General features: G+C 37.5%; 1 protein-coding gene and 1 gene segment (V, D, J or C); one reads left to right on the top strand and one right to left on the bottom strand.

Moving 5' to 3' along the window:
- The first annotated feature begins 1,321 nt into the window (after positions 1-1,321).
- On the top strand, positions 1,322-10,962 carry LOC121893809. The segment is given in 7 exon segments: positions 1,322-1,376; positions 2,162-2,500; positions 3,698-4,030; positions 4,115-4,234; positions 4,420-4,761; positions 5,828-6,145; positions 7,427-10,962. Coding segments are annotated over 6 exon segments (1,665 nt in total).
- On the bottom strand, positions 10,760-27,372 carry si:ch73-267c23.10 (serine incorporator 3). Its single transcript, XM_042405890.1, has 10 exons — positions 27,101-27,372; positions 23,099-23,260; positions 20,544-20,737; positions 18,040-18,119; positions 17,798-17,935; positions 17,311-17,480; positions 15,507-15,597; positions 14,792-14,993; positions 13,283-13,510; positions 10,760-12,173 (listed from the first exon to the last, which is right to left on the bottom strand). Exons 1-10 carry the CDS (start codon positions 27,137-27,139, stop codon positions 12,038-12,040), a joined length of 1,440 nt encoding a protein of 479 aa, XP_042261824.1. The 5' UTR covers positions 27,140-27,372; the 3' UTR covers positions 10,760-12,037.
- Between the last annotated feature and the right edge of the window lie 470 nt (positions 27,373-27,842).

Raw genomic sequence — 27,842 nt, 5'->3', positions numbered from 1 at the left:
TTTAAATCATCAATAGTTCTTTCTCATTCACTTTTCATTAAAGTTGATCGAACTGTGCCATGGCGTCTCCAAATCACAATGTACCTAAAATGCCGGGCACTAGGACCTGGGAGAGGCTGCTGCTGTTCTAATCCAGTGTTTCTATTGGCTGTGCTGCCCACTCAGAGCCCACAGTACTGGCAAATGATGGTCAATGTAGCGAGCTATCAAGCTGTTACTCGTTTTTTTACCTGCTTAATGTTAGCTAACTTTAGGTATAAGTGAGGAAAAGACCAGAGGATAGGCTATATAACACTAACATTATACAGTGGAAACCGCTTATATGGATCAAAAAGCTCAGTACAGAATCAGTCCCATATAGATGCTGTTTAAATAATTTGCTTATAGTAATCAATAGTCCGCTTACAGTGTTCATTTTGGGTCTTTTCATACATGAAAACATGAGGGGAAAATAAAATTACGGTAACTATTTTTATTTTTTACCTTACTCCCATGATACACATATGATAGTAATTAGCGGCTGCGGCACCATTATCAAGGGTGCGGAGGTGTTTGTATTTGTAACCAACGTGAAACAACCAGAAAAGAACGTTTTCTTCCTCCCATTCACTGGCTTTCACGCTACCGCTGCTCGCTCTCCTTATCAACTCTCTAGCTCGCTTGACCACTGCTTCTCTCTCTCTCATCTTAAAATGAGTCAGGAGGGGAACAAGTCTTTAAAACAGCTGTACTGTATTTTGAAACAGCTACAGTATATAGCGAAGCTGGCCATTTCATTACTTTTTAAATCATGTAATAAATATACAAATGTCAATTATATGGTTATCTGCATGAGACTTAAAGAAAAAGAAAAAAATCGGTTATAATAATTATCCGCTTATAGTGATTAATTTGACCCAGGCAGACGTATATGCACTATAAGTGGTTTCCACTGTACTAACTAGCTGACGAGCCAGCCAGCCAAAGTGTGAACGAGTGAATGAGATACAAATAATGTTATTGACATCTCTTTACATACTTTGCTCTTGTATGCCTCTTAAGTATTTCGAAACAATCATATAAGTAGTTATAGATTATTCTTTATAATTAGTTAATGTCAGTGAAAAGGTCACATTGTGTTGATCATAATTTCCTCAACCTGTAGATGTATACACAACATTTCTTCTAAAAGGCAGCAGCTCCGCTGAAGGCCAGTCAGGTGAGAGGATTTTGCCAGTTCAGACAAATACAAATTTAAACTGGTTGATCACTCATTAAGCCTTGAGTTCCTGTAAATCTGAGTTTAATAAAATAACATGTTACTGAAAACAGGCGAGGAGAGGGAGAGGAGGAAGACGGAGGAGACTGACAGGGATGAAGGAGCAGGTCTGATGGAGGTTAGTAATCAAAAAGAAAGCGAGTGGGAGTTGTTTAAGCTGCAACTTATCTAAGAGAGAGGAGATAACATTCCTTGACTTCAATACCTTTGTTTGATCTGTGCCTGTTGTAAGTGGGTGGAAAGCATTAAGTCATATTTGATCTGTGCCTAATACAAACTATGAAGAGACAGATCTATTGTGTTGATTTTACACCGATTGTTACTCTAAAAATTCATGACAAACAGACATTTTGGGGCCATTTAAAAAACATAAAAATTTCTCCCCCCGGTCCCCCTTGGTAAAGGCTCAGCCGCCCTAACCATACATCTCTAGTAATGCCCCTGACCTATATACCACATCTTTCTGCAAGGTGGCATGCAGGAGGTTGCAGCTACAGGTCAAAATCCAAGAGTGCAGTTGGCATACAACATACAACATGATTAACAGTGAACAACCAGGTGAATGTTTACCAGCCAATCCCTGCTTTAGGTATTCAGTGACACAACCACCACTTGACCTTCAGTCCAAGGAATCTGTTTGAACTGTGCGAACAAACTCAAAACTGGTGCGTCACAAGTTTCTTTCATAATCATTTTAGCAAGTACTGACAACGTGACGCCTGAATCCCAATGGAGCACCGATGGAATATGAAAATGATGATTTATGTTATGGTCATTGTTTTTCACTGTAGAGGTAATTGTCAAGCTTTGATTTCCATTATTTTAGTATTGAGTTTTAAAGGAAAGCTTTGTGTTTGTCGATTGCGCTGTTTATTGTCAGATGATCCTGTCTTGTGTTTTCAGGTTCCTCGGCTGACACTGCAAAAAAGCTCAGTGTCTTGGTTGGTACAGATGTGACTCTCAGCTGCCTGTTCGACAAACTGTCCAGGCTGGTAGAGTGGAGCACTCTCACCGTTGAGTGGAACATGGTGGATAAACATGCAGGGAAGAGCATTGTGTACACTTTTGAGGATGGGAGAGCTCATGTGAGCAGAGGAAAGTTTGTGGTGAATAGAACGGGGCTGCTACAGAGCGATGCATCTCTGCAGCTTCGTAATGTGACTGTGGGAGATGAAGGGCTCTACACCTGCAGAATCATAACACCTGTAGTCTACACACAGTCCACCTCCCTGGAAGTACAAGGTATTGCCTTGTTTGTTTCTACTGGAATCTGTGTAACATCAGTCTGGATTTATTTGATTGTTGTTTTTCCCTTTGTACTCAGTCATTTTAGATGCATTTCAGATTTCTGATATGGGGGCTGAAATGCGCCAACGGGATATTTAATTTAATTTCATTTTAATTTGCACACTGCTTTCATATCTTTAAATTAACTTCACAGCTCATGAATGTAAGTCCAATATTCACTTTCCTTTTTATGAATGTCTAGTTCTTGAACTGATGGAAGCTCTATTATGTTCACCAAGGTTAGCTAGTAGCTAATTTTGTCTGTAAGCTGTTTGGTGCTGGGCAGGTAGCAAACAGTGAATTTATCTGAGCTTTTTCATTGAAAACAGCTGCCTGGAAATGAAGGTGATGAGATTGAACCAAAACAGTAAAGGTGTGGGCCAGAAAACCAAAACAATGAGCTTTAAAGACACTAAACACTTTATAGAACTGAGGAGAACTCCAGAGTTGGGTGATAACTCTGGGTTCGTCACTGAAAGAGTGACTCCTCTCACCTTACACATTGTCATTTGATGCATCGTTAACATAAGTATATTGATTAGTGCAGCTTTAAAGAGAGCCGTCTGTCACTGAAAATGATCCCAAAATACAAACTAAATGATAAAGCAAGATGCAAATTGTGAGATGAGGAATGATGGGCAAACACATTAGTAAATGTTTTTAATATTTTATTTATTATTTTATTTAATATTTATTTTGTGAGTCAATTTTAAAATTGATTTATTAACTTCTAATGGATAATTAAAATGCCAATTTAATCAATTCACTCAATTTATAATTGCTTTTTTTGTATACATTTATTAATTGATTCTAATGAAACAAAAATACACTATAAAATGATACATAGAATATTATTCCATTGGCACATTTTAGACTCCATACTCTAGTGATGGACACAATGTATTTTATTCTTTATTCTAAGCCCAGCCCACTGAAAGCAAGTCAACTCAATTACAAGTGACTGAAAGACACAAGGCCAAGGAGCTCAACTGCAGACATTTATAAAAGATGTTCTTAGGTTTGAAATTTTGAGTTTGTCACATCTAAGGCAGTTTTCAACTGAGATTTGTGTGTTCAGCCATGCTGCAGAATTCATCAGGGAGTATCACCCTACCCAAAAAACATATCTTGTGCTTGGCCTCTCCCCCCTAGCTCGGCCTTCGGTGTCACTACCAGAAAAAGCAGCAGTGACAGAAGGGGAAGAGAAAACCATACAGTGCGACATCACAGGTTTCTACCCAGAGAAACTGTCCGTGACATGGCACATCAAAAATGGCTCCCACATGGTCCATGCAGGTGAAAACCATCTTTTCCGTGTCTGCACTGAAATGGCCGTTCACAATCCAGACGGCACCTACAGTATTCGCAGTGGCATCACACTGCACTCCTCAGCAGTGACAGGTGGAGAGATACACATCATCTGCCAGGTGGAGCACCAGACCAATAGTAGGCCATACAACAGATCTGTTACAGTGACTGTTCAAGGTGGGATTTCTTTCTTTCACTCTTAAATATTTAAATAATTACCGATGCTGAATAATAGACTTACTGTAATATGGGTCTCTTTAGCTCCATCACAACCCTCTTACAGTGCTGTCACACTGATAGCTGTCACCAGTGTCATCAGTTTGCTGCTGGTCACCTCTGTTATTGGAGGAACTTTGCTTCTCTACAGGTATTTCTGCAAAGGTACGTCTCACCTTGATCAAAGTGCATGTTTTATTTAAAGATCCCCTCGAGACATGTTCTACAATGTATATAAAATAATCCACTTTGAATAATAATTTCACGTTTTTGCATAAGTTGCAGCTTAAAATGCTTGATTGTTACTGTCTTAACTGTGAAACAACATCCATTCCTATCCCTCTCTGCAGTTCCACCAAGTGTTTCTGAAATCATCAAACCCAACATCATATATGCTGAGGTGCCGACCGATCTAATATGTACCATCCAAGGAGCTAGACAGCGAGAGCTCAAAGTGAAATGGTTTAAACTGAGAAGTGGTGCGGACTCAGATAGTCTGGTCAAGTCAGAGTCTGTTTCTCCGTTGCTCAGTGAGGATCTGAGCGAAAAGGCTTGTTTCTCATCAAATGGCAGACACCATACATCTGTCCTGACTGTGTGTTTGAATGTTACTGAAGACCAGACCAAATACCATTGTGTTGTACTGTGTAGAGGCAAGACCTTCAGCAGAGAGACCACAGTCAGGGTCAAAGGTGAGTGTTCTAGATTAAAAGAGATCACTTGATGTTAGTCTGTCCGTTGGCAGCTGATATTTGACAACTGCAGGCCAGATTGATGTTAAATGTGTTATGGATATTCATGGTCCCCAGAAGATGACCATGATCTTTCATCTATTGTCACCATCAGGTCAACATTTCCCTTCGAACTATAGGCCCCTTTACACTGTACGATTCTCTCTGAGAAATATGTTGACAATCATGAGAGATGCGTGGTGAAATCTTTGGTTGTTAAGTCAAATGGTGCTCCAAGATCTCACTGTGAGACGTCCACAAACAGCCGATTTGAAGCTTTGGCAACCAAAGATAGTCTGTGGCAATACTCTGAGTCAGAAACATAAGACCAAATTCTCACAATGTGTCTGCTGCTACAACATCTACAAACCAACCAATCAGAATATGACCAAGTTTGTGTGACTCTGGCAAAGGAGAAAACCTTCTTTGCTTTGCTGCATTTGCAGATGGATGATAAGAACTGATGATGTGCATCTGCTCTCATACACTTTTTTCTATTCACACCACATTCACCACACATTCATCTCACAATCTGACCTCAAACTGATATCGTACAGTCTGACACAGATTGCAACCGAGATTTTATTAGACCCGTCTTGCAAAGTGTGACATGCAATAAACTTACATCATCGTTGTTGATGCACAGTCTTAAGGTGTCTCAAGACTTTGTCCAGATTTCCATTAAATTTACTGTGGATATTCATGATCCTCAGAGGATGAATCCTCATGTTTTTTAGTGACCATTTGACACAACCCATAGAACAAACATTACAGTTTTAGCTCCACATTCTGGCAAAACTCTATGAATATTAAGATCAGTTGCATTTTCTATGGCTTTATATTGATCAACATTACACTAATTATGACTGGGAAGACTTCAACCTCAAATAATTCAATAACAGTATTTTCAGCAGATGGTACACAAAGAGGAACATGTTCTGTATTATTATTATCTCCTGTGAACTACTCTTACATTACTTAACACCACTGCTCTCTCCTCTCAACGCACACACTCACATACATCCAGTGGAGCCGTCCTTCCTTCAGATCTCCAGCATCCCTCAGATCCCCAAGGTGGAGAGCCTGCTGGTTCTCTGCTGTCGGGTGGAGAACTTTTACCCACAGGACATCCACCTGGAGTGGTCCAGGAATGACGGAGAGCAGGTCCACAACGTCACACACTTTGGACCTTTCTCCGACCACAACCGCCTTTACAGCGTGTGGAGTGAGATCCAGCTGGTCATGGCCAGAGAGGATGAGAAGATGGTCTACACCTGCCGTGTTTATCACTCCAGCTTCCCTTCTCCGGGCTACAAAGACATCCTGTACCACATCAACACTCAAGGTAGCAGTCTGAAATGATTCCTACAAGTAACTAGATAGATAGATGTCTCCCAAATGTCATGAGACCATTGTAAAAATGTTGTAGCCTCGAAACAAACGTCCTACGTGATTACATAATGCATACTGTGGCCCTGTCTTGTAGAAGGGACCTGTGACAAAATGTAGTTTTGATACCTGAATTATTTTAATTTACATTGTGCTCACATGGTGCATATTCCTTAACAAAGTTAGGTTTAATTAAATTACTACAAACTAACTAAATAGGGGCCCAACAGCAATTTTTTGGCACTGGGCCCCCATAATAGGGTACATATTAAACAATATGAAAAGATGTAACAGCACAACAACATAGAATATCCTGAAACTTAGCTAAAGTTTTTTAGTAAGTAATTTTTAGAATTAATTTGCATACTTGCAGAGGAGTAGTTCAACCAGGGGAAGATAAAGAAAATGACTGAATAAACTGAATGAATAATAATAATAATAATAATAATAATAATAATAACATCAAAAAGAGAGAAAAGACATTAAAAACTAAAATGTGGCTGATGTAACTACTGAACATTTGAACATTCTTATAACATTTAAAACATTAGTTTGATGAAAAAAAAAAGAAAAAGAAAATCTTATCCCAAGGTTTACTTACTACTTTTTCCCAGAATTTTCAACCACGTCTCACAGTTGTCTTCGGCAAATGCTCAAGTTGTCATTGAGATAGCTCAGTTGTCATCAAGTATGAAACTTTGGTCACATGATAACAGGGGGTGACAACTGCACTATCTCCAGGGCAACTCCATGTTCTGAGGAGGATGTTGAGATGAGGTTGAAAGCTCAGGAAAAAGCTGGTAAGTTGACATTGAGCTAATTTGTTTTTGTCAGACTACTCTTTCCAAAGTCAAGAATGAACTTTAACACTAACATTTTAAACATTTATAACATTCTCCAACATGACATTCTTGTATGATTTAAACACTACTTTTGCAGGGCTCTTCTTCTGTATCAAAGTGTTTTATGAAAAAACATTTACTCATGTTGTTACAGCCCACATGTTATGATTTCTAAGAACATTGCAGGGGTGTTCTTAGAAATAATAAACATCTTCAACATCATTTTCAGAGATGATATGTAATTTTATGGAAGTGTTTAGAATTGGAGTGAGATCAAAATAAAAACCACATTTCCCATAAGCTTCATCCCATTCCACTCTCTGAAGAGAATAAACACGCTGAAAGAGATTTTTTTACCTTCCACATAAATATGTATCTGATATTTGTTGAAACAGGAACTCCTCCCAATGTGATGTTCATCGACTGTGAACCGTTTTGCCCTCTGTTGAATGAAGAGTGTACGCTGCACCTGTGCATCAAAGATTTCTGTCCTGAAGACGTGACAGTGACTTGGACTAAAGATGGAGAGACAGTTCTCTCTGGCATCTTCAACACTCCCCCCAGCCTCAACATCAACGGCCTCTACTCCATGTTCAGTTTTCTCAAACTTACTCCCAACATGGACAACCGAGACTCCAAGTTCAAGTGCCGGGTGGTCCACAGTGCTCAGAGGGAGCCTGAGGAGAGAGTCTTCATACTGCCAAACCTGCACCTGACAGACAGCTGCTGATGTAAATCTACAACAGTTTGACTGGTGAAAGTTGAAATGCAGATCAGTGGCGTTAAAACGGGACTGATGATGATGGGCCCTTTCAGTAAAATCATATCTAGTCCAGTCATTGCTGTCCAGCTCTGATATGATGGACATGATGAGTGACTCTTTTTTCTCTGTATGGATCTGCAATAGTTTTAAACTAACTGCTTCCGTAGCACCAAGTATCAAAAACTGTAAAAAAAAAAAAAAAAAAAGAAAGGAGAAAAAAAAGTACTTTTTACTTCTTTTTGATCATATATTTACAGATTTAAATCATCATTTTGTAAAACTTGTATCTTATTCAGAGAAACTTTTTGGGTACTGTCTTACTTAATGGATCCACAATTTCCTCCCAATGTCCAAATAGCCTCCTTGGAAGTTTTCTGGAAATAACTATGTCATTTGGTACTAATTATAGGAAAAAATAGGAATTTCATTTAAAGGCTACTCCATTTAAACCTCAGTGAACATTCATCCATTATTCATTTATTATGGAAACTTGGAGACAAATTTCATGTTTTTGCATGTTAATGTGGCAAGAGCGGGAGGGGGGGGGGTTGTATTTTAATTTTTTTTTTAACTATGCCACCTCAGGGAATTTTAACTACATGGGACCCCAAAAAACAAAAGGTCACACAGGCCCAAAAACACTTGACCGAGACGTGATTCCCAAAAATGCCATAGCACTTTAGTGAGAGAGATAGTCGGCATCTGAGGTGTTTGGAGGATGGTGTTTTTTTACTTTGCCTTTCGAAAACCAAAAGCAAAATTGTAAAAAAGTGTGTGTGTCTGGTGTAGCTAGACACAAAACACGCTCAGCTAATTAGCTTACAGTTGTAACTAAAGATTTCATCCAAGGTCAAGAAGAATATTGTTAGCAAACTACATTTAGTGGGATTACAGGTGATATTAAAAAACGCTGTGAATGATAGCACATCCACTGTGTAGAGGACCCAAAGGCTACTGTATCAAGCTGTATGCTAACGTTAGCAGTTCTGTCTGCTCTTTATTAGATTTGGGGAGGTTTACACTCCAGCAACTCAGCCAAACTCTTTACTGACATAGGTTTATCAAACACATTAATCCTCATCTTAAAAGCCTTTTCCTTTGTAACATTAAACATACTGTTTGAAAATACAAACAATAAAGCATAATTTCAATATGTAAGCTAGCAGCAAATATAAGGCTATGTCAGAATGAAATGAAGAAAAATGTCAAATCGGATTATATTGGTAATACTTTTTACTTTTATTTATTCTGTTTATTTCTCAGGGACAGTGCATATGAATAATCGTTACTGTAAATATTTCAGCATTAGCCAAGAGGCTAGTTTTCATCTGTACTGGCCAGGTGTGAATGAGGTGTGAACAATAATTTTGATGTAAGGCATGTCAATTACAGTAACAGAACACAGACGTGGGCAGCAATAAAATCAGAGCAATTTATGGTTCAACAAAGCAAAAACAAACAATGACAGAACAGCTTTGCAACAACAATAAAGCCTAACATACAATAAAAAAAGAAAGCCTCGTTTCTTAATTTCCATGTCGTTTGGCATTACATAGCCATCAAGTGCCTATGTAAGACCTCTTTACAAGATTGTCATTTTAAAACAAGTCAGCTGGAAATATTAAAAAGTCAGCCAGAGTTTTTACCTAACTCATGGAACTAACATTAACTTAACTAGCTAGTTACTGTTGATAAAATCTGCTAGAGGTAGTTGTCATTCTTTGTTTTCTTTTTAGAAAAATTACAAAACAAATTCTGGACCCATAAAATAAAGTGTTTCCAGTTTTTATGTTTTTGTGCTTTATTTTCTTAGATCAAAAAAAATTGTAGAAAAATGTCTTAATCTTGTGCAAAGTGAGCTTTGAAAAAGTCTCATTTTGGTGTCGTTCCTGAACCGTTTATTTGCGCAGATATTGAACATTTTCAAACCGTCTCTGCTCAGTGTTTGTTCTCATGAGTTCTCAAGTCCTTTGTGATACATAATTTCAACATTTAACTATTTTTTAAACCACACAATGTGAGAATGGAGGACAAATAAATCACCTGTTACTCCTAGCACTGGCTATTGGGAAGCTGTGAGATTCAGTGTGAACACTGCTGTGTTTGTCTGATTACAGATTTTTCAATACACTTCTTTATAGCAAGACTTTAGTATGTGTCATCAAATGTTTCTACTATTTCTTAGACTGTAATTAGGTCGAATTAGGTTAGTTTCAGTGTCCCACCAACTAAACCAGGTGTGCTGAGAGTTTATCTATCTGATATTTAGCTGATGTTGGTAAACTTAAATAGCAGGAGTTGGTATTTATTGACTTTAAATAACGAGTTTATGTGCACCTCTAAAGAGCACAAGTTTTTACTGGACAGATGCCAACAGATGTTGCTTGTCATGTAACAGGACCTATAAGTGTTCTGCTGGTCTGCATACAGGCACGGTGGGCCAAATCATGTGGACTGTGCTACTGGATTAATTATTGACTTTTCAGGTGTTAATTATAATTATTACCTAGTTAAAGTGTTCACAATTTTTCAAGTCTGTCTCAGAAACAACTAAAGTCTCTACTGTATAAAAACAGGATGGAATCATGACAAAAATTGGTGTCAAACTCGCCTTTATTCTCTCCCAGAATTTCACTGTTGCTTTAACTCACAACACCGAATTTGCTGTGAAGAGCCAGACTACTTTGATAAATTTGAATATTTAACGCATCAGGGACCACATTAAAAAAGTGCAAAACCCCTAAATCCCCTGCCCAGTTTTCAGAAAACAGTTTCTTCATATCAGCATATGTGGAAGTGCTTATCACTACAGATCACCAAATCAGCTCATACAAACTGTCATGTTACATATTAATACTTACTGGTGTAAGTTTCAAATCTTTTTCAAAACAATTTTTCAACATGAGGAAACAATAAGGAAAAAATAAACAATTAATACATTTAAATGAGAATGGTGATGCACTGGTAAAAATAATGTATTACTTTTATTTTGTAAGCTGTATGAACTTCTGAGCTCAAAGTGAGTCCAGTTTGTTCTGTACATTCATCTCTGCTGTGACAAAAGCAAACATAAAGACTATGAATCAGTCCGAACACTTAAACAGAAACCGTGGAAGCACTACAAGAACTCACAGTCTGCTTATAGTCACACACACATAGTATGCCACATAGTAACTACAGTAAAGGCATTTGGTCAGTGTTGGTGTCTCACATAAATCTGGTTTGATTCTTAAACATATTTTGCCATTCAAATAATGCTGACATTTCTTACAAAACATAAATGTATTGAGGATTAAAAAAAGACAACATTCTTTACAAGTAAAATCATATTAAATATTAAAGCTACTATATGGAGTCAAAGTGATGCACAGAAAATAAAATCATCACCCAGTTCAGCTTTAAACAAATATTTTGATTGTATCTGTGTCATCATGTCACTTCTGTGAATTTTATTTTACAACCTAAAACTATCACATCTCAAAGACACCTTTATATTGAATAACCTGGTCCATAAATATTTGGCAGAAACTTAAATTGACTTTAAGTCATATTGCAGTAATGTGTCATGTTTATGAGCAGTTTACAACAATATTCTATATATACTATATTCAAATATCTTATATAAGGCATAAAAAGGCATAGATAGCAGCATACTATATCAGCTTACTACTAACTGCTGTATGCAGGTCACAAACCAGCCCTCAGTGCTGCAATGGGGATGATTGTAATACTGACATTTCTAAAACATTCATATTTTTTAAGTAATACAAAGAATTAAGAAGGAATTGTTTGGTTTAATCTGAAAGATATTTGTTGTTAAAACAGCAGAAAATAGCTAGTTTCAAGCACATCATCTCAAAATGCAAGACTGTTTGATTTTGGACCCTGTAGTTGATTCACTATTCACAAAAACATCAAATGGAATGCTTTTCATCTTAGAGTGTTATTGTGCTTCAATAGGAAATGTGTGATTGTCTTTGAATGCCCAAGCAACTGCTACTGACTGGTATGAAATCACTACAGTTAATACCTGTAACTGAAGCAGCTGTTATGGCACCTCTGAATCAGTTCATTAATAGAAAGAAAATACAACGAAATAATGAAATGAAACTCCAGCTAAATGTACAAAATGTGAGTCTACTTTAAGTTTGACAGTAAGACAAGTAGGCAATATGGTTGGAGTTTACACAAAAAACAAGGAGGTTTGTGGAGGACAAAGTGGAGTCAGAGATGGAGATGCTGATCAGCTGAAGTCTCGGTTGGTGAGGATCATGGGGGCCACCAGGGTCCAGATGTACATGGCCAAACACACCCAGCTGGAGGTGATCTTCACCCACACTGCCGGCCACTTGCTGGTTATGGTGTAGTCTGCATCAGGGCTGTCAGGAGGACAACGCAAACAAAAGGTCTTTCAGTCATCATCCTTCACTTGTCACATTTAAAGGTGGAAAAAACATATTTAATCTACATTAAAATATGGTGCCAGACAGTACAAACAGTCTCTTTGTACACTTGACGGTGTATAATCAGCAAGACAAATCATTAAAGTGAAATTCTGGTAATTTTCAGCCTGGGTCATTCTCATAATTTTGGTCATTCAGCTGGCTGATTGTCCTTTAAATAGATCCCTGAGCTGTAAGCAGCAATGGCTAATAAAGACGGCTATTTTTCTGTTTACTTTCGGCTGGACTCAGGGACAAGTGCTGAAATTATTTATGTAAAACTGAAAATGATTTGCAAAGCTTTGCTTGCCCCGATATGTTGTTTTGAGTTGTGTATCAAGCATGACCAACAAATAACAAATGAAAAATGCAGTTTCCTTCTGTTTGAGTGTTGTTTGCTAAAAACTACAGTGGCTGTCTTAGGAAATTATGTCAATATCTCAGTACGAACCAATATGCTTGGGGCTGAGAGTCACAGACAGGTTTGAGAATTCAGAAATATTGAGAGATGGACTAACACATTGTTGGTTTTGGTCTTTTCATGGGACTTTTTAACAGTAAGCAAAATAAAGAATAACACCAGCTTAATTCTTTAAAAGCTTGCTGTAGACATGAAATGTTAAATGAGGTTACAAATCTGTAAAATAACATCTGCCATGACCACCCTGCAAAGCAAAACCAAAAAAAATTGTACATGTACAAATACAATACACAATACAATGTACAAATGTTAACAAGGGTTGTGATAATCAATGGTGTCATTTAAAAGAGTTTTCTGACTGAAAGCTGGCAAAATAACAGAGCAGTCTGCAGTGAGTGCTGTATGTGATGCTAGGTGCAGCAGCATGTCATGTGGATGATATGCAGTGCAACATTACATACAATAGTACATTTTCTGTTGCAGTGTTGTGCTGTTTACTGTTTCCTTCTTTTTAGGCATCACACATATTTTCTTCAACCCAATCGGTGCAAACACCAGATTCTGGTGGGTTTTATTCAGCTGGATGGAAATGTACAGGACATACTGTGTTGGGGGGGGTACTGACCTGTACCAGTTGGTGAGGGTCATCATGATGTAGAGTGAGGCCAGGAAGAGCATGAAGTGGAAGAAGGAGTAGCTGTACTGGACCATGTCCCGCTCATTGTCCTGCACCCGCCTGGGCCCAGTCACCTCCTCTGATAGGTCGGGGCTGCTGCTGTCCTCAGCCAGGATGGCTGAGTCTTTGGAGGCCATGGTGAGCTTGTTCACCTGTCTGGTGCTGGACGTACTAATGCTGAGGGCAGAACACAGATAAACGGATGCTGTGAAACAAACAAACTGACCAAACAGAAAAGGCATCTACACATCTCATACTGAAATCCACGTATCTCATTCTTAGCTCTGATTGGATGCTACCACTTTCACATACCTACAGGAGTAGGCTAAGGTGCAATTGTTTTACTTCTAATAAACTGAACTGTACTTGTATGGCTGACAAAACAATTCCACCTTAAGGTCCATTTAGTTGCTGTTCTGGAACTTTTGATCATATCACATCATCTTTGTTAGCAGATGATCCAGTTCAATGGATTAGAAGATATTCAAATTTTATTTTTTTTCTGAGGACTTTAAGGACTTCTTGTCCATGTTGTTGGCTTAAAAGTTGAGTTTCAAAGTTCATTTTTGAACTTGGAAACAGCAGTGGACAGGTGAAGATGATTAGTCGATTAATTGTTTACTTGCCAACTATTAAATTAACTGGCAACTATTTTGATAATCAATTAATTATTTTGACTAATTTTTTAAGAAAGCAATGTCCAAATTCTCTGATTCCAGCTTCTCAAATGTGAGTATTTTCTTGTTTCTTTAGTCCTCTTTGACAATAAACCATTAAACTGAATATCTTTGGGTTGTGGACAAAGGAAGGCATTTGAGGACTTCATCTTGGACTTTGGGAAAAATTGATCAACATTCTTCACCATTTTCTGACATTTTATGGACCAAATGACTAATTGAGAAAATAATTGTCAGATTTATCAATAATGAAATCAAACTGATACTAAATGGACACTGAATTTACTTCTGTTTTACTTACAGTAAATACTAACAACGGTCATTACATAATATATTTTATGTGTTATTACAGTGAAGAGGGCTTGCATGTGATGTAATTGAGCCTCCAGGAACAGTGCTGAGCTGAGCTGTGAAGTGCAGGTCCTGTGACTCCCATGAGTTCAAAAACATTTTTCCTTTAGAGAGCCCATACTGATTTTATGATCTGAATTGAAAGGACTGTGTTCATATTTTTCTACAAAGTATATCAGGAAATATGTCTTTCTTTGCTCAGTGAGAAACACACTGACTGAGCAACAACAAGGCTGTTAGCTGTGAGAGGCCCATCAATAATCAGTTAAAAATTCTCTGTTTCCACCTATCAATGCGTGCACATTGCAAAACCACAACTGAACCAGGACCATTCCCTGAAATTATTTTCATGTGAAAACTTTGCAGTTGACAGGAAGTTTTGAACATGAATACCAATGTTTCCTATCTTACCCAGGGGGAGTAATCCTACCTGGAGTAGAGGATGCACAGGACAAATATAACAAGCCCCACAATGCTCTGGGCGTCCCACCACTGCAGGTACGGGGACGTCAGGACGGGTTCCTTTGTCGTGATGATCACCACAGCTGTCTGGTTCTCCATCTCCAAAGGGGCCGGTGTGGGGGCCGCGATCTGCTGGAAGATACTCAGCAGGCTGGGGTTACATTCTCGGTCTGAAAAATACAGGAAAATATTTTGGATGTACAGAGATTCATCCTGATAGAAAATATATCTCATGTGCAGGCATGTTCCTGACTTTCACATGCCTTCATAGTTGTTCTTGGGAAAAATGATTGCAAGCATAGGACATGAGATCCATGAAACTTACATGAAAATTACACTTAAACCATTACAAATCAATAGCTATAGTCTTTGTGTAGATACTTTTGCAAAGAAATCAATTAACTACAGCATGTTATGCTGCTGAAAGCGTAACATGCACCATGCATTTTGAACAGAACAACCAAAAGCATAACTAGCTAAAGCGATAAATCACAGTAAAATGACATAAAAAAGGCTGCAATTTCTTTAAAATGAGAGCAACATTGCACAAAAACAAATGCTAGAGACTGAGACATCTTCCTGTTTCTTGTCTGAGGGTAATAGCTGCAGTTATTTCTGGAGCCCATCACTGCATCATTATTATCATTACTGGAACATTTCAAGCAAACAACAAACATTCTCACCAGGCTCATTGCTCATGGCAGACCAGGTCAGAAACATGGTGTACAGGGTGATGATAGAGGACTGCAGAAGACCTGAACGTGGCTGAGACTCCTGGGACACACACACACAGATAAGATAGTCATAAATCTATAAATTCATTATAATAACACTCTACACTTGTGCATGCATGTTAAACTGGTGTCATGTATATGTATTATCTCAAAAAGAAGCATGAAAAACAATGATTAAAGATTTTGGAAATAGAAATACTCCATGGCAACTGAACAATCTCCACAGATGAAGATTGCAAGATGTGGTTGACAGTAGGGAAAAAGCCAGTAAGTGGACCTTGAGTGAAGGTTATTATGTTTAATTTATTGTTTAATTTTTGAATTTTTGATCCTCTAAAGTTTCTCAACTTTACTCTGATGGCTTGAGATAACCAACAGTGTCCATATGTTGTTAGTTTACTTTATTTTCCTTTTCAAACACTCTATTTGAAAATGAGTGAGTGTGAGCTCATGAGTGAAGTTCAGAAATGCAGACGGTCATTTGAGAAGATCTTTGGTCCAAAAGAAGATATTCCAACAATGTAACATTGAAATGATAATTGCAATATATTTTGGGATTTAACCCTCCCATTGTGTAAGGGTCAAATTTGACCCATTTTCAAGTTTAGATGTGTGAAATTTAATTTTTAAAACAAGCCTTCATTACATCCTCTACAATGAATACAATAAAACAAATTTTGATCATTTTTCTAGAGACTTACATTCATTTCCTGGAGACTTACCCTAACCCTAACCATAACCTTAAAGACTGACCCAAAAATCAGCTTTTCCCCCATTTGGGGATACAGCAGTTAACTGGTCTTTAGTCTGAAATTTGTCCCCAAAAGAAGCCTAAGACAGACACACACACATGCACGCACACACAGACACAGACACACATCTCCTGTTCCCCAGCTGTATAGCAGTATATGGGCTGGGGCTTTTTTTTCTCACATCTCACTGCACACCTGGCACAGCATGCACATTTTTAACGTGCAAGAAAATATAAACAAGTTATTTTGGGAATTATTTTGTTTATCAGATCATCTCATGGTCTTATTTGCCTGTTCTGTTCATCATAAGCAATAAAACAGATAAATTGTGCCTATTCTAAACTAAAAACGATTTGTATATTGGAAGTTTAAATGTGGTCTAAGGTACAGAAAATACCAAAGTAAGTATATATAAATTATGGTTATTGATGAATAATACGTCACTTAGCAGGTAAAATATTTTACTGGATGATAATTAGTGTTTTTTTCAGCACTTGTTAATGAATTCAAAGATGGGTCAAATTTGACCCATGAACACTAAAGATGTAAACCCTTTTCTAACACATTGGGAGGGTTAAAGTGATTAACATAAAAACGAAAATAAGATGCCTGTAAGTCAAACACACAGGTAAAGCACACATAAAAACAGTAATGGTAGGAATAAAAGTCAAAGTAAAGAGAATAAATGGAGCCTGAGTGATATAGTGGGAGGGTGGATGTAATAACACGAACACTTGGACAATCACCATGCACCATATCCTTTCTTTGTGAACCCCTGTGATGCTTTAACACTGTGTCAGAGAGGTGACTCATTTTTGAGAGCGTATGTACCATATTACTATTATACTGTGTTGTGTTCCCTACTAAATAAAACTAGACTTTACAGGTGTTCCACATAATGCGTCCACCTCCTATATCTCATGTTTCTGCATTGCTGCATCAAATGACTGCTTATCCTTCACTGAATGTTCGGCACTAAAGCACTGCTCTCTGTCCTGTACCTGTACTTTAGGCAGCACAGAGACAACAGAGGCCACGATGCAGAACAACATGTTGAAGCTGATGAAGAACTTGTTAATGAAGCATCCATCAGGCTTGGTGTAGAAGACGAAGAACAGCACCACGGCAGTAAATGACAGCATGTAGCTGAGGATTGTGACCCCCAGCAAAGCTGAAAGCAAAAGGTGGAAAAGGTAAATATCTGATACAAAAATACACAAAAAATTATCAATAGGCATAAAAGAAATCTATATATTTCAAATCTTAAGTGTTCACCCTGTTTCCACAGATTTGAAATGTTTGTTTTACACTTATTTCAGCTGTCAGTCGTTCCTCTTTTTTCAATCATGACACTGTAAACTACATTCAAAAATCAAGCTATTTTAGTCTGCGTGTCGTCATTTTAAAATGCATTTCATTTTGTTATTTAAAAGTTAGAGTTAGAAGTTGTATACAGCATGTAACTGGGCCACAGCTTGAGTCACTGACCTGCATACCAGCCCCTGGAGTTGCCGGTCTCCATTCTGTCCACCCAGGACTCGTTCCAGGAGTGGGCAAAGTCCACCAGCAGCACCAGCTGGATCAGAATGAAAAAGAAAGCTCCACCGCAGCCCACGATAAACCACGCTGCAACAACAGAGGCACACGGGTCATTAAACGACTCATCTCACTATCATACTCTATATTATCAAAACTCTGTGTATGTTGGATATCATGATCTGAGTTCTTACTGTAGGTAAAAGGCCCATCTGGAATGTAAAAGGCACCGACTGTAATTGCCACCAAGGCAGCAAACTTAAAGAACCAAAATCTGGAAACAAATAGTTACTGGCTGATTACACAGTAGAACACACATAAACAAACATGTCATAAAAAACAGCTTCAATCACACAATTATAACATATTTTCTATTTTTAGTGTTGTAACAAGAGCATATTTAATCAGTGACCCTCATAGTCAAAACATTTCTTCTAAGTGTAACACTCAGAAGGTAGTTTGACTGTCATATAGTAAAAACAACAGAATCACACACTGCAAGGTTTAAAGTGTGACAAACTGTTAGAGCAGTGGGCAGCAGAGGAAGGATGTAAACCAAACACAGAATCCCAGACAAGAACACAGCAGTAAAGCAATCTGTGTAAAATCTGCTTTTCATTTCTGTTTCATTTCACTTTTGTTGAGGAAACATCTTCTTGTGGTTTGTCTGTTGACTTGGATGGAGTCTGACTAACAGAAGACAGGTCTTAATATAACTGCACAGAATCTTTGCTGTTGAAGGTTTTATTGGAGAGAAAAACATGATCCTGATCAAACTTTATATGAAGCGCTGCTTTGTGTCTGGTCTGGTCTCACTGTTCTACAGATCGCTGAAATGATGGTTCATTCATGGTTCATCTAGACATGTTGTCTTTGGAATTAAATGGGATGTTTAATGTCATTAAATAATATCATTTATCAGTTTTGACGCTCTAGCACCTGCACACTGCACTACACTTATAAAGAAGGAGAGTTTCTATAAAGGCCTGTATGTTCACTGGTACTAAAACTCACTAAACTAAAATGATTCAGTTATGGTGTATGCACATAGAAATCAACATTAAGATACGTCATCAAGGGCATTAAAATAATGAACATAAAAGGATTGAAAATGTAAAAAACAAACAAACAAAAATAAGCAACAATGAAGAATAAACATTTAAATCACGCTGGAATTGTTCATTACTGTTGTATTATTTAAGGAACAGGTCTGAGACTTTTTGTAAAAAAAAAAAAAAGAAATATCAGTTGATCAGGTGTTGAAACTAAAATAATTACAGTCTTGATAACTGGCTAATTATTTAGCTTGTACTTCACTTCAGTGTGTCTTGTTTATTAACTTTATATTATTCCATGATTTGTCCTTATTGGATTGATATAGATAATATTGTTTGGGCTAATACATGCTCCTTTAATCTCCATGACCTTCATCTGCTGCAGAAAAGATTTTTTTTAAGATTGATGACTTTCTCAAACTCTAAGTAGGTCTCTGTCCCCCTGTTCAGAAAACTAAACATTCTTTCAGTATATGTCATGAATATTCATCACATATATGGGTTTATTTAAGAATATACTGTATGTTCTTGCTCTTGTTCTTTTAGCAACTTCTTCAAATGTAATTCTCAAATTAACTCTCATAATAGCAGAGAGGTTGATCTTCATCTTCCTTTTTACAAATCGATGCATGGCCAAATATCCTGCTGCACAGATATAAAATGCCAAAGCACACATTATCAAAAACTTGCTATTCTTTTGAAAAATGTAAAAACTAAATTGTCGTCACATTTAAATCATGATTTCTAATTCTTTATTTTATTTTATTTCTTTTCCTTTGATATGATTACTGTCTGCTGATTGGTGAACTCTTGTTCATTTTATGTGTTTCTTATTGTCATTTATTTTCTTTGTATTTTGCTAAATCATGTTCCATTTATTAGTTTTTTTCCTTTTTTTCTTAAATTGAGAGGAGGTCTGTTGTTAAAGCCTGTGGCTTCTTGACCTCTCCTGTCACATGTTTTATTTCTATTTTTTGTTGAATATGTGTGCAAATAAAAAAATCTGCATCTGAATCTTATCAAGCAAAAACAACAAACCTTTGCTGACTCAGGATCTGTTTACTTGTATCATAGTTTTACATTATCGTAATGTAAATACCTTTGTGGCTGCTGGTCACCAAGTGAGAAACTAAAGAACCTCACTTTGAGCTCTGGTAATGTGATGGGTATTTGTTATATTTTTTATAACTACATGAACTAAATGAGTAATCAAATAATAAAAGAATCAATGGACTAGTGATGTACGGTAGATTGATACTGAAAATAAATGTTGCAATCGCACTAAAGAATCTCAAGACTTCAAAGGTAAGTGCAGGACAAAGGCCACTTGCTGAACAACATATTATATAACTTATCATAACACCTCTGACCTAGTGTCACAGCGCACAAGTGGAGAGTTCTTTTTGTTTCGGTGAGGATTGACTGTGTCAGGTCAGAATAAAGGAGTCAGTCGGGGCTCTAAAGGGTGTTTTGTCCTCTGTTTCAGCTCATTAAAACTTAAAAAGCTGCTTTCAATGCAATTGATGTATGGTTGCTTTTTGTCTCTGTACTTTCCTTACTTGAAACTTCAAAAATGTGAATCTGGAGGCTGATAGTTTTCAAAGAAAGAAAGTAATTCAGTGTGCATTGCTGGTGTTACTTACCCATTATGGATGGCGGCACGGGGGTCTCTGCTGTTCTTGATGTTAATCGTAAGAATGGAAAAGCCCAGGAACCACATACTCATGCCAAAGCAGACACGGTACACTGCCTTGTAGCCCACAAACATTTCACAGTTGACATCAGCCTGAAAGTCGGGGATAGAAGAGTCTGCCCCGTCTTCACAGAAGCCTGGAATCTACAGCAAATCACAGGAAATCACATTTGAACTTTACAAAACATCTATGAACTCAACATTATAGATCTCTAACTGACCCAATTTAAGTCAAGTCTGTACTCAGTTAAAATAAAAAGTCACATCTAACCAAAAGTAACTGGTAATGAAACTTAATCTGACACAGAAAAAAGATGCATGTGGTCATGTGGGCAGATTTTTGTGTCAGTAAAAATTTTACAGAACAGAACAAAGCCAAAAGTAAATGCTGTCAGAAAATAGCTGTGGCATTGCGAGGAAACATAAACAACATGTTCAAACACCTGCACAACTGTGTCACACAACATGATGAGAGCATAAGAACATAATGACATAAAAGTATACTTGATATGGACACTGTTAGATGAAGCAGGGGGTTAACGTCAGTAATTGCTCTAAAACGTCTCATTTACAATCCCTTCAAGCAAAAGTAGCAGAAATTCACTGATCCCAGCAAATGCAAATGCTTTTTTTCTGGTTTTCTTAGTCCTTTATGATGGTACAATGAATATCTTTCAGCTTTGGTCAGTTTGTTGGGCAAAAAAAGGTGGACTTGTAATGGGCATTTTTCACAATGTTCTTTTTTCTAAATGATAAATCCACAAATCAAGAAAATAATACAGAGATTAAGCAATAATGAAAGTGATTGTTAGTTGGAGCCCCGATTTCTGTTTTTAGTAAACAAATTCTGAATACTTTCTTAACTACTGCGTATGTTAAATATATGTTACTCAGTAACATAATCCATGATTTTCTGTTTACTATTCAGTAAAAAGTGTTAAGAAGAGGTCCGCTGTGAAGTCTACTGAGAGAATCTAATGCACAGGTATATTGAAAAGATTTATTTTCATTTATTGAATAGAGGGAGAATTGACAATTACTCATGATATGGATCACAACTAATTGTCTTTAGAGTAGAACCACTGATGGGTTTAAATCAATTTTGTATTTGTGCAGGTTGATTCTTTTACCCATGAGATGATACGTGAGATTCTAATGTGACCTAATAATATATAACACTCTTAGCTAACATCCTCTCCAGCATTTTATGATTTAACTCAGAGATGAAATGGCAAGATAGGTATCTTATCCTGTTCACAGCCAGCTACTCTGCTGGAGCACACTGTTTTCAGCTAGACCTATTACAAATAATTGACTATCAGGATTTATGTTGGCAGATAAGTAACAAGAAATTGCAGGACAGAAATGCTATAGATGTGTTAGACATCATTTAGAGACAGTGTGGCCACTGTGTAGTTTGTCCAGAAGAGCAGTGACAAGTTGATTTTTACACTGTAAAATGTCCTTCTCAGTACATAAAACACAAGACAGAGTAGCAGCTCTGTGAGGCTGTACTTAAGCTAAATGCTCAAATCACCATGTACACATGCTCACCATGAAAATGCTAGCATTTTAATGCTTTGTACATATAATGTTTACCATGTTCACTAAACGCAAAGTACAGCTGAGGCTGATGGGAATGTCATGAGTCTTGAAGGTGTGCACTGGTTTGTATTGGACAAATTTTGACCTGATGATGTCAATTCATCCTCTGGAGACCATGAATGTGTGAACCAAATTTCAAAGCAATCAATCGACGAGCTGTAACGATATTTCAATAAAGAACTATAAATTCAATCTCAGTCAGAGGATGACCAAAGTAATTAGAATACATCGTCTGGTTCAGGTGGCGGAAGAGGAAGAGTCAGAGGATCACCACAGTGGTAGGAATTTATCCTCTATGGACCTTGAATATCTATTGTAAATTTCATGGCTATCCATCTGATAGGTATCGGGATATTTCACTCTGAACCACATATGTCAACTTCATGGTGGTGCTAGACAAAAAGACAGAGGATCACCATAGTCATTAGGATTCATCCTCTGGGGATCATCAATGTCTTGTCATAGCAATCCATCGAACAACTGTCGAGAGATTTCAGTCTGGACCAAAGTGGTCATGCCACTAGTAAAAATGTTTACGTATGTTATGTGTTTATGTACAATATGTCATCAGATTTTTGAAACTGTCAAGTAATGACATCATTATCTGCCTCAGATCCTGTTGTGATGGATATTTTTGAAAGCTACATCTAACACATCTGCCCTCTCTCTGGCTCATTTATTTGCACTGGCTGTTAAGTGAGAACAATAAGCAGCAATATAGCAGCTACAGCAGTATTAAAGCTGTGTATATATTAGCTGACATTAGCTACTTTAACATCTGTGTATCAGTGTCATTCATCACACATATGGCTTCTTCATCCTGAGCGTTACTTCATCCAGAGTGAACAGAGCTGTTCGTTCTCTCTATTCATTTGCTGTATTTCCAGGATCCTGTCATACCCTTTTAAGCTGCTGATCCACACCCGGCGACAGCATGATGCAGGCAACAATGGTCCCCAGCAGCAAGATGGAGGCGTAGATGATCCTAGTCACTGTGGAGTTCCTGCTGTTCGGACAGCAGCTGCACATCAGACATGTAGCACCGCTGCACAGGCATGGCACCTGGGGACAAACAAAAGCAGACATTCAGCATCTGAAAGGAGGAGAAGGTCGGAAAGATTCTTTCTTGGTTGAACAGTGAGAGAGATATCAGAGCATAAAAAAACATGTTGTATTTTTGGTTAGCAGGAGGCTAAAGTCAATGGCTTTTTACAGACTGTTAATAATGGTATATCAGATTGGACACAAGAGAAAGGACATTGTTAAAGCATCATCTGAAAGTCATCTGCCAAGACAGTATCATCTGATGATCACTGACCTGATCACTGGCCTTTGGCTGAACTAAAGGCCCCCGTTCAACTCCTGAACTTATCTACCAACAGTGTATTGTCAGTTTGCAGACCTTGACCATGGAATGCAAGGATAATTTTTTCCAGTAGTAGGGGGGGAGACTCTCACAGAAAGGAGTATCTCAGTGAAGACTGACCTTGCATGTCAGCTGTAGGAGTCATGGTCAGAGAATGAAATGTTCAGAGGACTGTGGATTGGTAGGACGACATGTACTACCTGAGGACAAATTGTTCTGCCAGTTTTGTCTTTCACTTGTGATAAATCTTGAAACTGCTTGTCCAATCTTTAGTGGAGTGTAAATTGACAGAAATACGCTGTGAAAAAACTAAACTATTATAGTATTTATTTTTATTTTAAAAGAACTACGCCTAACATAAATAACTTATTTCCATGCATAGTCCAATAAGCATTTTTTCCAGTCATCTGGGTTACAACAAATAAATGATGGAAACACTGTTAAAAAAATAATAATAACGAAATAGAAACAGCATTTACACATATGTTTTGGCAATATAAACTAAATGTGAAAGCATACATTTATGTCACTTTGTAAGCAAAAATGGCCAAAATTCACTGATTTCAGCTCCTCAAATGTGAATATTTGCTGCTATTCTTTGTCTTTTATGACAGTAAAGTGAATGTGTTTGAGTTCTAGATTGTTGGTTGGAAAAAACAATGTGAAGACAACATTTTTCATAGTTTTCCAACATTTTTTAGACCAAATGATTAATAGATGATGAAAATAATAATTTGTCACAACCCTAAAAAGGGAAGGTGGAAATTAAAGATACATATTTTGTTATAGTGCCCAACAATGGCAATAAATTCCATTAAATTCTTCCCATTATGAAGCTATGATGGTGGAGAACGTGTTGTATAAATCAGTCTAGAGACAGACATTGAGACACCGATTACAGTTACGGTTATTTGTAATGTCAATGTAACAACTTTATCGTCTAATTACACCGGCATCCATGTGTGGAATATTTACATTCATAATAAATAAATAATGAACCATTTTCTTAGTTGCTGAAACAAAACCATCGTCCATAGGGGTGCAACGGATCATAACATGGTTTTGAGTCACAGATTGGATCATTTTTTGAATCAGCAAAAAAAAAAAAAAAAGGGGGGGGGGACAAATAAAACTTTGCTTTCCACTTATTATGTAAAACACTTAAACAGGGGAACTTTTGCCCATGGTCTTAAATGAAAACAACATTTAAGATGTCCAATGTTCAAATAAAATCTTAAAATATATAAAATATTCAAAACTAAATTGTTAAATTAGAGTGCAATATGAGGCATGATACATTATTTTTTTCTTCTTTTTTCTAGCAGCAGGGTGGTGTGTGTGGGATTGAGTTAAAATAAACTACAGTGTGTGTGTTCATGGTAATGAGGAAACATGTCACCCAGTGCAACAGTGTGACTCATTAATGTGTTTTTAATATGTTTTGGACAACAATGGAGCTCTACGGCACACAGGAATAAGATATATCAGGGTTCAGATACACACACAATGCTTGTTAGTGGGATCAATGTTGGTTTTGGACTTATAAAAGGTCGATAACAAAAATATTATGTCCTTGTTATGTCCTTCAAAGGCTGTTTGAGGCTTGTATTTCCTCTGTTTCTTTGGACCCTGTTGTAAAGCTGCTTACACCACTGTGATTGTGTTCCCTGTTTCTATAGTGGGGGTTGGCCAAAACTGACACAAATGGAAAGAAATTGAATTTTCCTTTTAAGTGCAACAACTACTGATTCTGATTGTGGAACAGGCCTTTAAACTACATAACACATGAACAGTAAAAGTGAGGGCTATATCTGAGGCTATTAGTGGCCTACATTCAGTAAGTTTCACTTCATGAATAACAGGCTCATTGACCTACATTAACATCTGTGTATTCATTTACAATCAACCACTGATTACACTGCTTTAAATGTCTGTCTATCTCCTACACTAACCACTGAGAGGAGTCCAGATATGGAGGCCCGGAAGATTGTCAACAAGTTAATACCCCTGCGGCCAGACAAGGTCAGCTTACCACAGCCACAGACTAGGCCATGCAAATGTGTGCCAGATAACACACAGCTAGCACATGACCAAGCAAGCCACGCTCTGTCTTGACCAGAACCAAAATACACCCTGGAAATTTGTTTATAAGCGTAGAATTGCCAGAAGCAAGGTCTTTATTCTGCTTGAGCTTCACAGGAGCTTTGACAGACAAGAGAAACTTACTGCCGAAATGATTAGTTGATTCATATATTTGTCAAATTGATAACAATTTTTATAATTTACTAATCGTTTAATCTATAATCAAGTATGTATCCCAAATATTTGCTGAGGAATGTGAGAATTTGGTGCTTCTCTCTTTCAAAATCACTGTAAAGTCAACACCTGTGTTATTTGATAATTGGACAAATTGTGATGGACAAATGTTTGTCATTTTTTTTGACATTTTGAAATAGTGAAAGAATAAAATTAATAGATATATAGATAAAATAATTATTAAACATTTGTGTTACCTGGCACCTTAAGCCTTTCATCCTTATACAAGATGTTCTTGTAGTATTTGTCCTAATCCTGATCATTTATCTGAAATCCTGTCCCTGCCTGTTATTACATGCTGTTCTTTGCTCTTATGTCACATAAATACACGCTGTTGCCACCATCTGCATCCATTAGGCTATGTTGGCAGCATTTGTGAAAATTAAGCTTGTTGTGCTCTTACAACAAGGCAACAAAGCAGAGTTAATCCAATTAATCACGTGTAAGCAGATGACCAACTGTTATGATTAACCCTTTGCTAGTTCTGTCTATAGTCCCTCGTGTTAGCAGTATTTTATCATCTTCACTAACAGTGAGCAGGTTAACTATAGGTAACACTGTAATATATTACTGTGACTCAGTCCGGAAGACACCACGAATAACATGTCAGTTCTCTTCATGGAAATAAGCGCATTTTAATTAGCCCATGTGCTTGTTGGCATTTATCTGAAATGTCTTTGTGAGGTGTCAACAGAGACGTCGACATATCTCCTACGCATCTTATTCAATAATATTTTAACCATTACGAGAGGTTCGGCTGATATGACTTTCTATCACCGTAAGTTACGTTGTTGTTATTGGTGGTCGGAAGTAAACAACGTTTGAACGTTTCAATGAAAAAGCTTGGGAAAAGAGCAAAGCGCGATTAAAATAAAAGGTGATTTGGTTCACAGTTCATCCCACAAAAACACAAGGCGGATGAGAACAGAATGAAACGACTGCAGATGGCAGAAATTTAACCAAAATGAGTGCTGCTTTTACCAATAAAGCCACTAAGTTACTCTATGTTATATCTCGGCCCAAAAGCGAGAACAGGAGGACAAGCAGCAGTTATATGGATGGAGTTTGGCGTTTCGGTCTCTATACAGGGGAGCAGTATACTGTATTGTAAAGACATTACCTGTTGCTTATTACCCTTCATGACGTCACCCTATCTTACATCAATTTAAAACAAGGTGGCTGTAAATAAGACAGTTCATATTCGCAATATCAAAACTTGCCCAGCTTGCGAAGGAAAAGGCCCCCAGAACAGCTCCCATGTCTGTCAAGTTTGAGTCCAGGAGCGGACAGTCGGTAAATCCGTGTTCTTCCTCCCGCTCCCTGTCCTCTGACCCTCCAGGGCGGATTTCAAACACTAAACCAGGAAACTTAAGTGTTTAATTGTCAGGCAGCTGTAGGCAGGACGGAAGAGGAACAGTTAACACAGCTCAATGTGCAATGTGAAGCCTTAATACTACAAATGCTCTCTGGTAGGCTTGTGTGGTACAGTTATGTTTTTTCCGTTCAGTGCGTCTGTGCGCGCGTCATGTCATGCTGAATTACGTCATTACGGCGTTGACTACTTATGAACTCTGCATTGACCCAAATATGCGCCATGACAATAAAGCCAAGACTGACCTTTCTCATTAAATAATCAGAGTACTTATTAATAACATTTAACAATAAATACACTGTAATATGTATGTACATGTAGGCAGTGGCGGAAGAAATATTCAGATCCTTTACTTCAGTAAAAGTACCAAGATAGCAATGTAATACTGAATTACAAGTAAAAGTCCTGCTTGAAAAATCCTACTTAAGCACATAAGTATCATCAGCAAAATGTACTTAAAGTATCAAGGTAAAAGTACTTGTTTCATCCCGCTGACTGATATATTATTATATGGGCTATGACATGATTAGATTATTAATAGTGTAGCATCAGTGTGTAAGCGGCATGTTACTGTTGTCACATTGAACAAT

The sequence above is a fragment of the Thunnus maccoyii genome, chromosome 3 (genome assembly GCF_910596095.1).
Source record: "Thunnus maccoyii chromosome 3, fThuMac1.1, whole genome shotgun sequence".
NCBI classification, from domain to species: domain Eukaryota; kingdom Metazoa; phylum Chordata; class Actinopteri; order Scombriformes; family Scombridae; genus Thunnus; species Thunnus maccoyii.
Note: the sequence above shows the minus strand (reverse complement) of the source record. Positions and strands in the feature narration are given on the sequence as shown.

Excerpts from the sequence above, each read along its gene's own strand:
- si:ch73-267c23.10 (XM_042405890.1), bottom strand. The coding sequence starts at position 27,139 with ATGGGAGCTGTTCTGGGGGCCTTTTCCTTCGCAAGCTGG. Across the intron at positions 23,261-27,100 it reads CCTTTTCCTTCGCAAGCTGG|GTGCCATGCCTGTGCAGCGG; the intron begins GCAAGTTTTGAT and ends GTTTGTCCCCAG. Across the intron at positions 17,481-17,797 it reads CTCCAGGGGCTGGTATGCAG|CTTTGCTGGGGGTCACAATC; the intron begins GTCAGTGACTCA and ends TTTTGCTTTCAG.